The 14050-nt window shown below is 50.2% G+C and overlaps 2 protein-coding genes across 4 annotated transcripts; both read left to right on the plus strand.

The window, feature by feature from the left end:
• The first annotated feature begins 5652 nt into the window (after nt 1-5652).
• On the plus strand, nt 5653-9765 carry Ghdc (GH3 domain containing). Of its 3 annotated transcripts, none has more exons than XM_052196719.1 (9): nt 5653-5730; nt 6051-6331; nt 6628-6749; nt 6875-7376; nt 7814-8006; nt 8105-8176; nt 8257-8390; nt 8723-8808; nt 9064-9765. In XM_052196719.1, exons 2-9 carry the CDS (start codon nt 6064-6066, stop codon nt 9280-9282), a joined length of 1596 nt encoding a protein of 531 aa, XP_052052679.1. In that variant the 5' UTR covers nt 5653-5730; nt 6051-6063; the 3' UTR covers nt 9283-9765. The 3 variants fall into 3 exon arrangements, with proteins under 3 accessions (XP_052052679.1, XP_052052678.1, XP_052052680.1); XM_052196720.1 differs by having other exon boundaries at nt 5686-5721; XM_052196718.1 differs by having other exon boundaries at nt 5659-6331.
• Nucleotides 9766-12203: 2438 nt separating this feature from the next.
• Nucleotides 12204-13264, plus strand: Hcrt (hypocretin neuropeptide precursor). The gene is made up of 2 exons (XM_052197651.1): nt 12204-12224; nt 12893-13264. The coding sequence occupies exons 1-2, from the start codon at nt 12204-12206 to the stop codon at nt 13262-13264; spliced, it is 393 nt and encodes a 130-aa protein (XP_052053611.1).
• The last annotated feature ends 786 nt before the right edge of the window (nt 13265-14050 follow it).

The following is a 14050-nucleotide window of genomic DNA, read 5'->3' on the forward strand; positions in this document are numbered from 1 at the left end:
CAGAAAACAACAACAACAACTGGGATTTAGTCAGGGAACAAGCAAAGCTTTTGGCCCAGGCATTCATTTATTCATGAAATATTGTTTGAGTTTTTTTTTGTTTTGGATTTGGTTTTTTTCTGAGACAGGGTTTCTCTGTGTAGCCCTGGCTATCCTGGAGCTCACTCTGTAGACCAGGCTGGCCTCGAACTCAGAAATCCACCTGCCTTTGCCTCCCGAGTGCTGGGATTACAGGCATGCACCACCACCGCCCGGTTATTCATGAAATATTAAGATTATTTCTGGAAACAAAGTGGATGGGTAGAAAAACACGAAGTTACAGATGGCTTTAACTACAACGATTTCAGACAGTGCTGAAATCTCATAGCTCCTGTCACACTGGTGAAAAACTCCACGCTCTCCCTAAGATCAGGAACAAAAATGGAAGAAAACTACACACGCTCCCTAAGATCTGGAAGCTACAAGTGTGATACTCTTCTGTGGGAAAGCATCTTCAGCAAAAAGCCTCGGCGTCTCCAGCACATCCTGAGAAAATGAACGGCAGCAGCAGCGCAGAATAGGACACACAGAGTCACATGCGTGTCAGGAGGTGCGGATGTAAGGACAGTAGCAAGTCTTACAACTTAGCAAGAAGAAAAAAAAACAAGTTCAAACGTGAGCGCATGATATGATTAGATATTTCTCTACATAGGGCCAATAAACACATGGAAAGATGACTGATACCAGTCGTGAGTAAAGTGTACATTAAAACCACTATGAGGGAAGGCAGTGGTGGTCCAGGCCTTTAATCCCAACATGCAGGAAGCAGAGGCAGGAGGCTCTCTTAATTCAAGGTCAGCTTGGTCTACAGAATGAGTTCCAGGACAGCCTGGGCTACAGAGAGAAACCCTGTCTTGAAAAACAAACAAACAAACACACACAATGAGACACCATTTCATACACTTTGGAACAGTGTCAGAGGCAGGTATGGTGGTGGACATTTGTAATCCCAGTGCTCAGAAAGCTGAGGCAGGAGGATGAGAAATTCAAGGCTAGGGCCGAGAGATGATAGGTAAAGGCACTTGCTGCCAAGTTTGATGACCTTACTTTGATCTCAACACCCACGTGGCAGAATGAGAGAACTGATACCCACAGGTTGTCTCTGATCTCCACATAGGCTGTGGCACATGTATAAATACATATTTTGTGTTGTTTCTTTAAGACAGGTTCTATGCTGCCCTGGATATCCTGGAACTGCCTTTGTAGACCAAGCTGGCTTGAACTCACAGAGATCCATCTGCCTCTGCCTCTGCCTCTGCCTCTCTGCCTCTCTGCCTCTCTGCCTCTCTGCCTCTCTGCCTCTCTGCCTCTCTGCTTCTGCCTCTGCCTCTGCCTCTGCCTCCCGAGTCCTAAGACCAAAGGCCTGCACTACCACACCTGACAAATGCAGAGTTGTCTTGGGCATGCTGACACCGTTCTAAAGTTGGCTTGGCATTAGTCTCCTGGACCCTTGGAGATCCTGAACACGTCAAATCACATACTCAATGGGTGACTCGTGTAGTGTGTGGATTATATCTAATAAATCTGTTACTAAAAAAATAAAAGCCGATGTGGGGGGCGATCCGAGACATCTGTCACCATATTGATCACCAAGGTTAATTGGGTTTATCTGGCTTGCTAGCTGGGTGTTTCCATCCTCCCTCACAGTTCCACGTGTGTCCCTTCTGAATGATACTGGGTTGAAGAAACCAACCTTCTGTTACAGAAGAGGACCAATCCTGGGTCAAGCCTGGACAAGTTGTTATTGTGCCCATTTGAAGGCGAGTATAAGGTGGTCAAGTATCCAAAACTCTAGATGGTGCCTGTGGTGGTTTGAATGAAAATGACCCTCATCGGCCGGGCGGTGGTGGCGCATGCCTGTAATCCCAGCACTCTGGGAGGCAGAGGTAGGTGGATTTCTGAATCCGAGGCCAGCCTGGTCTACAGAGTGAGTTCCAGGATAGCCAGAGCTATACAGAGAAACCCTGTCTCAAAAAAAACCAAAATCCAAAAAACAAAAAAAAAAAGAGAGAGAGAGAGAGAGAGAGAAAGAAAAAGAAAAAAGAAAGAAAGAAAATGACCCTCATTAACTCATGGGGAGTGGCCCATCAGGAGGTGTGACTTGTTGGAGGAAGTGCATCACTGGGGGCCCAGTGTGGCTCTCTCTTCCTGCTGCCTGTCAATCAGGATGTAAGGCGCTCAGCCACCTCTCCAGCATGTCTGCTTGTGTGCCACCACGCTTCCCACCTGGATAACAGTAAACTGTACGCCAGCCCCAGTTCACAGCAATAAAGCCCCGAGACAGCACCCAAATAAGGCAGTCTGCTTTTCAAATCATAAAGAAAGGAATAAGCAAATGTGTGTTCTTCAAGACAGAAGGGAAAAGAGGTGGGGAGAGGAGGAGAAGTGGTTCAAGAGGCTCAGCTGAGAAGAGATGCAAGGCTTCCCACAAGTCCTGGGTGTTCACCATTGAAAGTCGGGTATTTCAAGGGTTGATGTCCAGAGCACAGGTGGAAGAGGGTTCACACAGGCCACAGGGTGGCCCACCTGGATGGGTATTCACACCACACTGCCTGATCATGTCCTGGGATGGCATTGTTTGGCCTTTTTTTCTTCTTTTTTATCTTTTTGGTCCTATTAGTCATAGGCTTGTTTGATTTTTATCTTCATTTTTGTGTTGTTGGTTTTTTGTTTTGTTTAGGGTTTTTTGTTTGTTTATTTCTTTGGGGTTTTGTTGTTTTGTTTTGCTGAGTGTCTCACTCTGAGGCTCTGGCTGTCTTACTAACTTTATAGACCTCTGATGGCTATTCTTGGTTGACCAAGAGGTTGAATCAAGAGGTTCTTGTAGACCTCTTGATTACTTCTGGAATTAACTAAAATCCAAATGGCTGGGCATCCCGTGGGGATTTTTATTTTTATTTATTAAATAATTTGAAATGGGAAGACTCATTTCTAATCCAGATCTTTGAAGTGCGAAGACCCACTTTAATTTGGGTCATGTCTTCTACTGGCATCCTATATAAAGGACATGGAAGAAAGAAGCTTACTTTCTGCCTGCTCGCTGTCACCCTTACCAGATGCCCACTGGCGAGCCTCTCCCTCACTGGCATTAGAGTCAACTACCCTGGAATTCTGGGTATCCTGAAGACCAGCTGAGATGTACAGACTCTTGAACTGAACAGCCACTGGGTTCTTGGACCTTCCATTGGTAAACAGTCATTGTTGGACTAGCTGGACCACAGCCTGTGATCCATTCTAATAAATTCCCTCTGTGTGTGTGTGTGTGTGTGTGTGTGTCCACTGCCTTTGTACTCATATACATAAAATAAATAAATAAATCTTTTTTTTTAAAAAGGAAAGAAAGAAAGAATATTAAGCCAGGCAGCGGTGGTACATGCCTTTAGTCCCAGCACTTGGGCAGCTGGGACCTCTAAGTTTGAGGCCAGCCTGGTCTATAGAGTAAGTCCCAGGACATCCAAGGCTACACAGAGAAACCCTGTGTCATAAAACAACAACATCAAAATAATATTTAATTTAAGGAGAAAAAAAAAGAACTTAAGCTGTGATTCACAGGGACTGGAGATACAGCTAACTTGGTAAAGTATTTGCCTAGAATATTAAAGCCATAAGTTCCAACTCCAACATTGAGTTACTGGATGTGGTGGCCTGACTGTAATCCCAGCTTTCTAGAAATATTAGCAAGAGGATCAAGAATTCAAAGTTGGGCTGGAGAGATGGCTCAGTGGTTAAGAGCACCGACTGTTCTCCCAGAGGTCCTGATTTTATTTATTTATTTATTTATTTATTTATTTATTTATTTATTTGGTTTTTTTCGAGACAGGGTTTCTCTGTGTAGCCCTGGCTGTCCTGGAACTCACTCTGTAGACCAGGCTGGCCTTGAACTCAGAAATCTGCTTGCCTCTGCCTCCCAAGTGCTGGGATTAAAGGTGTGCACCACCACTGCCCAGCAAGGTCCTGATTTTAATTCCAGCAACCACATGGTGGATCACAACCATCTGTATTGGGATCTGATGCCCCCTTCTAGTGTGTCTGAGGACAGCTACAATGTAATCATATACATTAAATAAATAAACCTTTGGAAAAAATCAGTCATTATTAACTACCTATCAAATTCAAAGTCATCCTGGGCTAAGACCCTGCTTCAAAAGAAGGTGTGGAGGGTGGGGGAGGGGAGGTTTTAGCAATCAAGAGCATTTACTGGTGCCATTCCAGAAGGCCACGTAACCCATGCGGCTCCAGCTCCAGCAGATCTAAAGCCTTCTTCTGGTTTCCACGGGCAACTGCACACATTGAGACGCACACAAACACATAATAAAAAGAAGTATCTCGGGGCTGGAGAGATGGCTCAGCAGTTAAGAACACTGGCTGTTCTTCCAAAGGCCTGGAGTTCAATTCCCAGCACCCACATGGCAGCTTACAAACTATAACTCCAGTTCCAGGGCATCTAAGATGTCTGTAAGGACACAGACATGCATACAGGCAAAATATCAATGCACATAAAATAAAAATAAGGGATTGGGGGGGGGCAATGATGTGAAATCACAAAGAACCAATAAAACATTTCTAAAAATGAAATATTCCAAATACATTTTTTGGTTTTTTAAAATAATTTATTTGGTTTAGTTTGGTTTTGTTTTTTGAGATAAAGTCAGTAAATTCAGTCACACCAATTACCAGGAAAATGTGATCAAACCATATATGCTGTAAGGCATCCTACTCAAGGACTGGCCATCAGATAACTGACTATTGGCTTGTCTGTGTAAGAGGGCATGTTGCCATCTGTGTGTCTTGGAGGTTTCTTAGCAGATTGCCTGTGACACACACTGCATTCGGGTTTAAGGCTGCTTAGGTGAAAGTCATTTTCTTTAACTTTGTGGAGAAGATTTACAGACCAGGGACGACTTTGGATATTTGTGTGTTGATGTTTTGTTATTAATTCTTTTATTTATTTATTTATTTACTTACTTACTTACTTACTTACTTATTTAATTTGATGCAGGGAGTCTCTATATAGCGCTGGCTGTCCTGGAATTTAGTGTGTAGATCAGGCTAGTCTCAAACTCATAGAGATCCTTCGACATCTGCCTCTGCGAGTTGAGATAAAAGTATGCACCACAAGGTCTGGCTATGATTCACTCTGTAGGGCAGCACCTGGCTACGTAGCCCAGACTGACCTCCGACTTAGTGGAATCATTTCTCTTTTCCAGCCTCTCCCAAATGCAGGGCTTCCAGACGCATTCCGTAGAGGTTTGTAGCTCAGGCTGACCTTGAATTTGTTCCGTAGCTGCGGGCGACCTGGCTTTCTCGCCGACCCATCCCCTAAAGCTGGAACAGCGGGTGTGCACACCCACACCTCGGCAGCCTCGGTTTTCATTGGATCTCGAGTCTGAATCTGCTCCTGGATAAAAATCAAGCACTCTCCCACACACTCCTCCAGTCTTTCTTGACTACCACGCGGCAAGGGCCTTAACTCCCGCCTGTGACAACCTGAGCCATCAACTCAACTTTTCACCCTTTAGGTGACCTGTTCCTTTAAGAACGTCCCTCCCCGCCCTCAGGTCCGCCCAGTCAGGCCGGATTTCCTGTTCAAGCCCTGCCTTTTAAAGTGAAAATCATCGCTTCAACTTTTAGGACTGCAGTATACAGAGCCGAGACGCCCTGCGGGACCCTGGGGGATCTGGGGTACTGAAAGTAGGCAGACATGGGCTGCGGCAGGCTCCAGGGGAAAACGGGACCTCTCAGGGAAGATCCTGAGAGGAAGCCACTTGGGAGTGGGTAAAAATGTTATATGTCATGCCCAGCCCTCTCTTCGTCTTCCGAGGGAGGAGCTGTTCTTCCAGCTTGGAAGCAAGGATGCCAGTTAGCAGGATGCCAGAATCTCAGGGTCTCTCTTCCATATCACCTGCCTGAGCCCTGCTGTCTCCTTCCTATGTTTTCTGTGTGTGGCGGAGAGTGTGGGAAGACATGGTTATCCCCACCTCGAGCCCCATTCTGTTCGGTTCTTCTCCCAGGAGCTCCTTGGAGATGCTTCTGCTGTGGCTGCTGCTGCTGCTGCTGCTGCCCCTGCCCCTGCTGGCCATGCACTGGCAGCAGAGGTCTCGGGGTGCCAGGCCATGCTGGCTGATCAGTCTCCAGCACCGAGTGGCCTGGGGGCTGCTGGGCTGGGCAGCCGTCTGGCAGCAGCGGAAACTAGAACGGAGCACATTGAATGTGGCCCAGAGCCAGCAGCAGGCCCTCAGGTGGTGTCTGAAGAAAGCCCAGGGTTCCTGCTGTCTCCCCAGGGAGAACACAGGTGTGTTTCTGGCACCTGGGGGTGGTGACCCGATGAGAGAAAATAACCCACAAGACAGATTCTAGAGCCCAAAGGCCCCTTCGTTTACCAATATGGCAGTGGCGTGACGCAGAGCCCTACCATGGCCTACACCCGAATCCTGTTAGGATGGGGTTTCCTTTGCTGGGCCCTGCTCTGGCCCTCACCTCACTTCCTAGGCCCTTTCTGGGGTTTTTTTCTCAAGGCTTTCCACAATCTTTTCACTTCCTGAAGAGTTTCTGGTGTTTTTTTTTTTTTTTTTGGGGGGGGGGCTACAGACGTGAGCACCTTCCAGAATCATCTTCCACTGACTCAAACCAGCCACACCCAAGAGAAAGAAAGTGAAGAGAAGCTCCTACCCTCTACCTTACCCCAGTACCATGGAGATGCCCCTTTGCAGGTAAACAGAGATACCTCCACCCCACAACAGCAGACCCTCACAAAAGGATATACAAAGAAGGCCCACTGTGGTACCTGGGATCTGATCCTAAAGTCTGAATACCAGGCCCTCCTATCTCCCTCCAGGCCACCCTGCTGGGTCTAATAACCCTAAACAAAGCCTATCCAGAAGCGCTGGCTCCAGGAAGCACTGCCTGTGTGACCCCTGCATCCCCATGGCCCTGCTCTGTCCCCTGGCTTGGGCATGCCCTCGGCCGGGTAAGCCCTGTTGGAGCCAAGGACGCGCGGACCCTGCTGCTGGAGGCCTTGATATCCCCGGGGCTGAGGGTACTTGAGGCAAGGACTGCAGTGGAGCTCCTGGATGTCTTTGTGGGCTTGGAGGCTGATGGTGAAGAACTGGCTGAGGCCATAGCAGCTGGGAGCCTAGGAAGGCTTCTTCCCACACGAGCGGCTGAGCTGCAGGAGGCCCTACAGCAGGGACCCCGAGGACTGGCCCTCCGGCTCTGGCCAAAGCTGCAGGTGGTGGTGACTCTGGACTCGGGAGGACAGGCAGAAGCTGTGGCTGCCCTTAGGGTCCTGTGGTGCCAAGGGCTAGCCTTCTTCTCTCCTGCTTATGCTGCCTCAGGAGGTCAGCTGGATGCGGGGATTGGATGCAGGTGGGGCTGGGGTGCAGATGTCAGACAGCTAGCTGCCCTGCATTGAGCCTTCTTCAATTCTCCTTGGTGCCTGGGATGCTGGTGCGGGGGTTACTAGCTCTGACTAACAGCTAAGCATGCCGAGGTTCACTGAGACATAGCATCTCACAACAGACTCATGTGGTACCAGGATTTGTTTCCAGCTCTGATCCCTGCCAGAGGCACAGCATCTCTGCCTGTTCCCGCTCAGTCAAGACCTGGAAAGAGCAGGCTGGGCCTGGGGAGGCGTTTCCAGAAAGATTGTATCAGGAGGGCCAGATGCTTAGAGGAGCTGGGCCTGTTGTCCAGAGTGAGGCATTACCTTCTGCTGTTGCCTGGAAGAAAGGAACACACCACGAGGTTGACAAGAAGGTTGTTTGGCTCTCTACAGGAGTGATGGCCCTAAACCTGTGGCCAGAGCAACCTCAAGGATCCTATCTTCTGCCCCCTGGAGTCCCCTTTATTGAGCTGCTTCCAATCAAGGAAGGAACCCAAGAGGAGGCAGCCTCTACTCTCCTTCTTACTGATGCCCAAAAGGAGGAAGACTATGAGTTAGTGCTGACTGACTCTGCCAGTCTAACCAGGTGATACCCTACTTACTGGCCCTTGTCACCTCTGATGAAGACCCTAGCCTTGGGAAGGGACAAAAGCTCACTCTTCCTCTCAACCCACCACTCCTTAGGTGTCGCCTGGGTGACGTGGTACAGGTGGCTGGTACCTACAATCAGTGTCCTGTGGTCAGGTTCACCTGCAGGTAGGTGACCCCGGGGGATGACGAGGGGCTGTCCCTGTGCCTTGGGCCCTCTCCTTCTTCCTTCTTCCTTCTTCCTTCAGGCTGGGACAAACCCTGAGTGTTCGAGGAGAAGTTACTGATGAGACTGTATTCTCTGCGGCCCTGGCCCAAGCAGTGGGGCAGTGGCCAGGGGCCAAGCTGTTGGACCATGTCTGTGTGGAGAGCAGCATTCTAGGTAAGCATCTCTACCATCTCCTACCTCCATTTCTTGGGTCTGGCTATCCCCTGACCTATGTTTGCCCTGAGCAGAGACATCCAGGAAAGAGATAAAGCACACCCTTCCCTGTTCCTAAAGAAATCCCTCTCTTTATCTAACTTCCATCCCTACAGACTCCACCCCTTTTCTTTCCTGACCTGTCTCATATTTGGGAGTCAGTTCTAGGTTCCCCTCTATTCATTTCTTCCCCCCATGAACCTTAGAATAGGGAAGAAGTGAGAGGGCAGGGTGTTAGCTCTCGAAGCCGCCTCGTCCTCAGGAAGTCTGTATTCCTATCGCTTTCTCTTCAGACTCCTGTGACGGTTCTGCCCCACACTACGAAGTGTTTGTGGAGCTAAGGGGGTTGAGGAATCTGTCAGAGGAAAATCGAGACAAGGTAAACGATGAGACCTGGGTCTGATTCTAAATCTCTTTTGCTTTATGAGCCCCTGGTTGTCATGGAGATGAGTTAAGGGAAGGAGGTGGGCCTTAGAGGGGGACCCTTCAGAGAATCTGGGAAGGGAGCGTGGGTCCCACAACACACATTTCCACACCAAAATCCTAAGTACACGTAGCCTTGGATCTAGCCATGCATATCCGGTACACGTGCCACCCGCGGCATCGTGTCTCCATCTCACTGCTCTGCCCGTAGCTTGACCACTGCCTTCAGGACGCCTCCCCTCAGTACAAGTCCTTGCGGCTCCGGGGCAGTGTGGGTCCTGCCAAAGTCCATCTGGTGGGGCCGGGGAGCTTCAGAGTACTTCGGGAAGCACTAGCAGCCTGCTCCTCCTCCGTCTGGCCTCCTGAAATGCCTCGGGTCCTCAGGCTCAGGCGCCTGGTCCAGCTCCTGCAGAAGAGGGTGCTATCCTAACCAAGGTGGCCAGCCTTCTCGTGTCCGCCTCGCTCTTTCCTCTGGGACATCTCTGGCTGTTGAGTCCTGGACTAGATGTCGTATAATATAGGTTTGTTGGAGTCCTTGGGCCTTAGGGAGACCTTAGACTCATTGGCGGGTTTCAAGATGCAGGCTTTGTGCATATAGCCGAACCTGCCTACGGTCCCCTGTCAACCTAGCCTTCGTGAGACTGCTGGTCCTTCTCATGTGCTTGGCCAAGGTACAGCAAGAACTGAAAGTGTCGGCAATGCTCCTTGGGCAGAGGCTGAACCTCAGCCTCATTGCCTTGTGGTCTAAGGTGTACCTTGCACAAGCTCCTGAAAGGCTGAGGCTGTGGTCCACGGTAGCCTGGTGTTTAACACTCTTCCTACCAGTTCTTCTCCCATCCCTCCATCCTTCTCTCCCTTCCTCACTCTATCATTCTGCTATCTGGGTCAACTCCCAAATAAAACTTTTTTTAAAAAAGAATGTATTTGTTTTATGTTATCTGTGTGCACCTGCGTGTGTGTGTGTGTGTGTGTGTGTGTGTGTGTGTGTGTGCCCTCAGAGGCCAGAAAAGGATAATGAATTCTCTGCAACTGGAGTTTCAGGCAGTTGAGAGCTGCTATGTGGGCGCTGGGAACCAAACCCGGATCCTCTGTGCAAACATCAAGTATCAAGTTCTTGGCTGCTGAACTGTTTCTCTAGGCCCCCAGATAAGACTCTCTGACCCATGTAGTGGACCCTGCTTTGGAAATGCCATGTGGGGTCCTCCTCACACTGCATCAGCCACTGTCTGAGCTCCCCGCCAAAGCCCACCCATTCCCTCCCCATCCCGAGCTCCAGGGCCTGCTTTACCTACTCTGTACACTGGCTTAGGTTTAGTCCCAAGCTTGTGAGCCTAGAGGAGCCCCTGAGACTCCCAGCACGGTTTTCACGACCAAGCAGACAGAGCCACACAAGGCCCTCCCATGCCAAGCACAGCCTGAAGGTGAAGGAGCTCTTGCCAGCTCAGCACTGGGTTCGCGCCTGGCCTGGCCTGGCCTGGCCTGGCCTGGCCTGCACAAATCACTTCCAGGATGAGAAAGCAGAAAGCTATCCTTCAAGACACAAAGTGTCACAGCAGGAAGGAGCGTCAGACCTATCTGAAGAGAGAGTCCATAGCAGTGAGGAAACTAAGTGGCAAGACTAGGAGGCTAAGACCCCCAACTCCTCCCAAGTCCAGTATCCAGCTTTTGGTTCTGGGCTTTTTCCTCCTCCCTCCTCCCTCCTCCTTCCTCCCTCCTCCCTCCTCCCTCCTCCCTCCTCCCTCCTCCCTCTTCCCTAGCCAGTCCCACATCAGCCTTTTCTTTCCTTTATTTTATGGATGTGAATACACTGTTGCTCTCTTTGGATATACCAGAAAAGGCCCATTAACAGATGGTTGTGAGCCACCATGTGGTTGCTGGGAACTGAACGCAGGACCTCTAGAAGAGCAGTCAGTGTTCTTAACCACTGAGCCATCTCTCCAGCACACACACCACACACACACACAAACACAGACCAGCCTTTTAAAATTCCCCACCAATGACTGCCCAGCCTAGCACACAAGGCCCTGGAAAACTGTATCTACATTACCTCTCCCTTTAGCTCCACAGAAACTATGATGCCCACCCCCCACCCGTCGAGAGCCAAGCACTGTAATCCAAGCCTTTGTTCTGCGTTGTCCCTTCCCAGGCATACTCTGTCCCCTTACCTACCTAATGGAAGCTACTTTTCAGCAAAGCCTTTGAGGGACCTCCTGCCCCACCCAGAAGGAAGAGCCTGTCGAGTCTTTGCTGGTGTCTGAGTAGTTCTTCCCCTGCATTGAACTATCCTGGGCTCAGGCCACACCCCACCCAGATTTACAGGTTCCTTGAAGAGGAGACATGGAGGTTGGAAAGATGGCTCCATTAAGAGCCCTTACTGCTTTTTTGCAGAGGACCCGATCTTGGTTCCCAGTGCCTACCTAGTGGCTCACAACTATCCATAACTCCAGTTCCAGGGGTTCCAAAACCCTCCTTTGGCATTCACAGACACCAGGCACAGTATCAATCCATACATGCCAAGCACTCATACATAAAAATCTAAAAATAAGCAAATTTAAGAAAATGGGCTCACGTCCTAGACACATAACTGTCCCTGCACCCATGCAGGACTGATCGACATCAAGGGCTTCTTAATAGGACCCTGAAGGTAGACTTGGCCTGGAGGTGGCTTGAGCCCTTTACCACCCACACCCTGTTCCATGGTGGCTCAATCCTGGAGATGGTAGAGTTGTGTTTTTTAAAAAAAAAAAAAAAAAAGGAGAGCTGTGGGGTGAGGGGGTGGAGTAGGGCAGGTCAAGAGCTGTTTCCATGGAGGAAAAGGCCCTGGAACCTGATGGACTCCAGAGTCAGTGGGGGTGAGGGAGCGTGCCACCCAGGTACCCTCCCTCCCTTCAGCGTACCATAGACAGTGGTTCTCGGACAACCACTTCTGCCCCTAATTAGCTACCGTCCCCTCCCCCATTGTCTCCATCTAGTGAGTGTCCCAGCCAAGGCCTCTTTTGTGAACTTAGATTCCTGGGCGCAAGGTAACCTCATTAGTACTCGGAAACTGCCCTATCTCCAAGGAGCAGGCAGACAGACAAGCCAGGGACCAGGGACAGGGCGGCCATTCTTTGGGTCCAACCTGGAAACGGTTCCCCTGCAAGATGCTAATCTTAGACATGTCTTTGTCTGGTTTAAAGTAGACGCATGTACTATTGTCTCCCCACACACGCACACACCTCAGAGCACTATAAAGCCCTGGCCCCTGGGAGCAAGCCACAGAAGACGACGGCCTCAGACTTCTTGGGTATTTGGACCGCTGCACTGAAAATTCCATCTCTCCAGATCACCCTTCTCTGAGCTCCAGACACCATGAACTTTCCGTCTACTAAGGTAAAGAGCTAGAAATAGGGATGCGCCTCATCAAACTACTGAGGCCATGATCGTGCTTGCCGAGGGCTGGGCTCATGGGCTCTTTCTAGCATGGAGCACTGAGAGAAGAGTCTCGGTGGCCTCTTGGCAACCTGCCTCCTTGGTTAACACTGGGTATGCCATTATGTGGAAACTCATGTTTAATGAGTACTTGTATTTCGGATGTTCCCTGTGCCTGTCAGTTATGTCTTCCACCCTGGGGAGTAGGGACAATTTTATGCCTAGTTTGTAGGTGAGGAAGGGCTGTCCCCAAAGCGTGAGAAATTAGTTCAAAGCCACAACATTCAGTTTCCCCAGCAAAGGAACAAGCCTGCTGTGAATAGAGGGAAGGACTGCCCTGAATAAACCCTTTGTTTCCAAGCCAACCTTGTAAGTTTGGTGCAGACAGACTCAGCCACACCTGTCTGCAGGTGGAAGGTCAAGCCTTCAAATATGTTTGCACAGGACAAACTTCTTCTGTCCGAGAAGCCTATGAGGGTTCGTAGAGGATATGGCCCGGTTGAGTTGACAAAGGATCCAGCTGCAAGAAACTCAGTGACAGCCAAGCAGGATCTCAGGCAAGGAGAGGTTCAGAGCCAACTGGCCGTGTGGAGTGAAACCCATTTGCACCTTGTCTCTGTCCCCTTTAGGTTCCCTGGGCCGCCGTGACGCTGCTGCTGCTGCTACTGCTGCCGCCGGCGCTGCTGTCGCTTGGGGTGGACGCACAGCCTCTGCCCGACTGCTGTCGCCAGAAAACGTGTTCCTGCCGTCTCTACGAACTGTTGCACGGAGCTGGCAACCACGCTGCGGGCATCCTGACTCTGGGAAAGCGGCGGCCTGGATCCCCTGGCCTCCAGGGACGGCTGCAGCGCCTCCTTCAGGCCAACGGTAACCATGCAGCTGGCATCCTGACCATGGGCCGCCGCGCAGGCGCAGAGCTAGAGCCACATCCCTGCCCTGGTCGACGCTGTCCGACTGCCACCGCCACTTCTTTAGCGCCCCGGGGCGGGTCCAGAGTTTGAACCCGTCTTCTATCCTTGTCCTAGTCCTAACTTCCCCTTCTGCTCGCCAGGGTAAATGGCAATAAAGACGATTCTCTGTTGGTGTGACTAATCTTTGTTTCTGCGTGTCAAGTTCAGGCCTCCAGGGGGCGGGAAAGCACCTTGAGAATTGTGATGAGTCTAGGGCCTAAATACTTACTTGGTCGTCGCGAAGAACCCAGCAAGGAACCTTGCAGAGTCCTGGGGTGTGTGTTGCACTCTTGGAAGGGTGAAAATGAGGTACCGGTGTGTACTCACGTTGTTCTGTCCGCTTCATTTATTTAGAAACAGGGTGTTAGGTATTCTAAGTTGCCTTCGAAAGACAGAATGACCTTAAACTTAAATGGCCTGATCTTACTGTCCTCGATGGTGTTGATATTGCAAGTGTGATCCATCACGCCTCCTTTATGCAATGCTGGAGGACTGACCCCAGAGATTCATGCCTATTAATTAAGCAATCACTCTATTCACCCCTACTCTTTTACAGTAGGGACCTATACAGAGAGGTCCTGGAAAACTGCTCAAGGGCACAGAATCCCCAACTGGTAAGGGCTGGATGTAAGGTTGCAGAAGAGGCCAGGCATGTGAACTTTCCTGAGGAACCTTCCAGAGCATCTGTAGTGTGGTCCACTGTACCGTGGAGTATGAGCAATGCCACACTGGAAAGGAGGTGGGCGAGTTTGTGCAGCCATTGCATATGAGCAGCAGGTGTTGGACCTTGATGCACTGAATGGGGAGTCTGGCAATGGTCTTAGGCAGAGAATGGGC

This window comes from Apodemus sylvaticus, chromosome 10, assembly GCF_947179515.1.
Source record: "Apodemus sylvaticus chromosome 10, mApoSyl1.1, whole genome shotgun sequence".
Classification (NCBI taxonomy): domain Eukaryota; kingdom Metazoa; phylum Chordata; class Mammalia; order Rodentia; family Muridae; genus Apodemus; species Apodemus sylvaticus.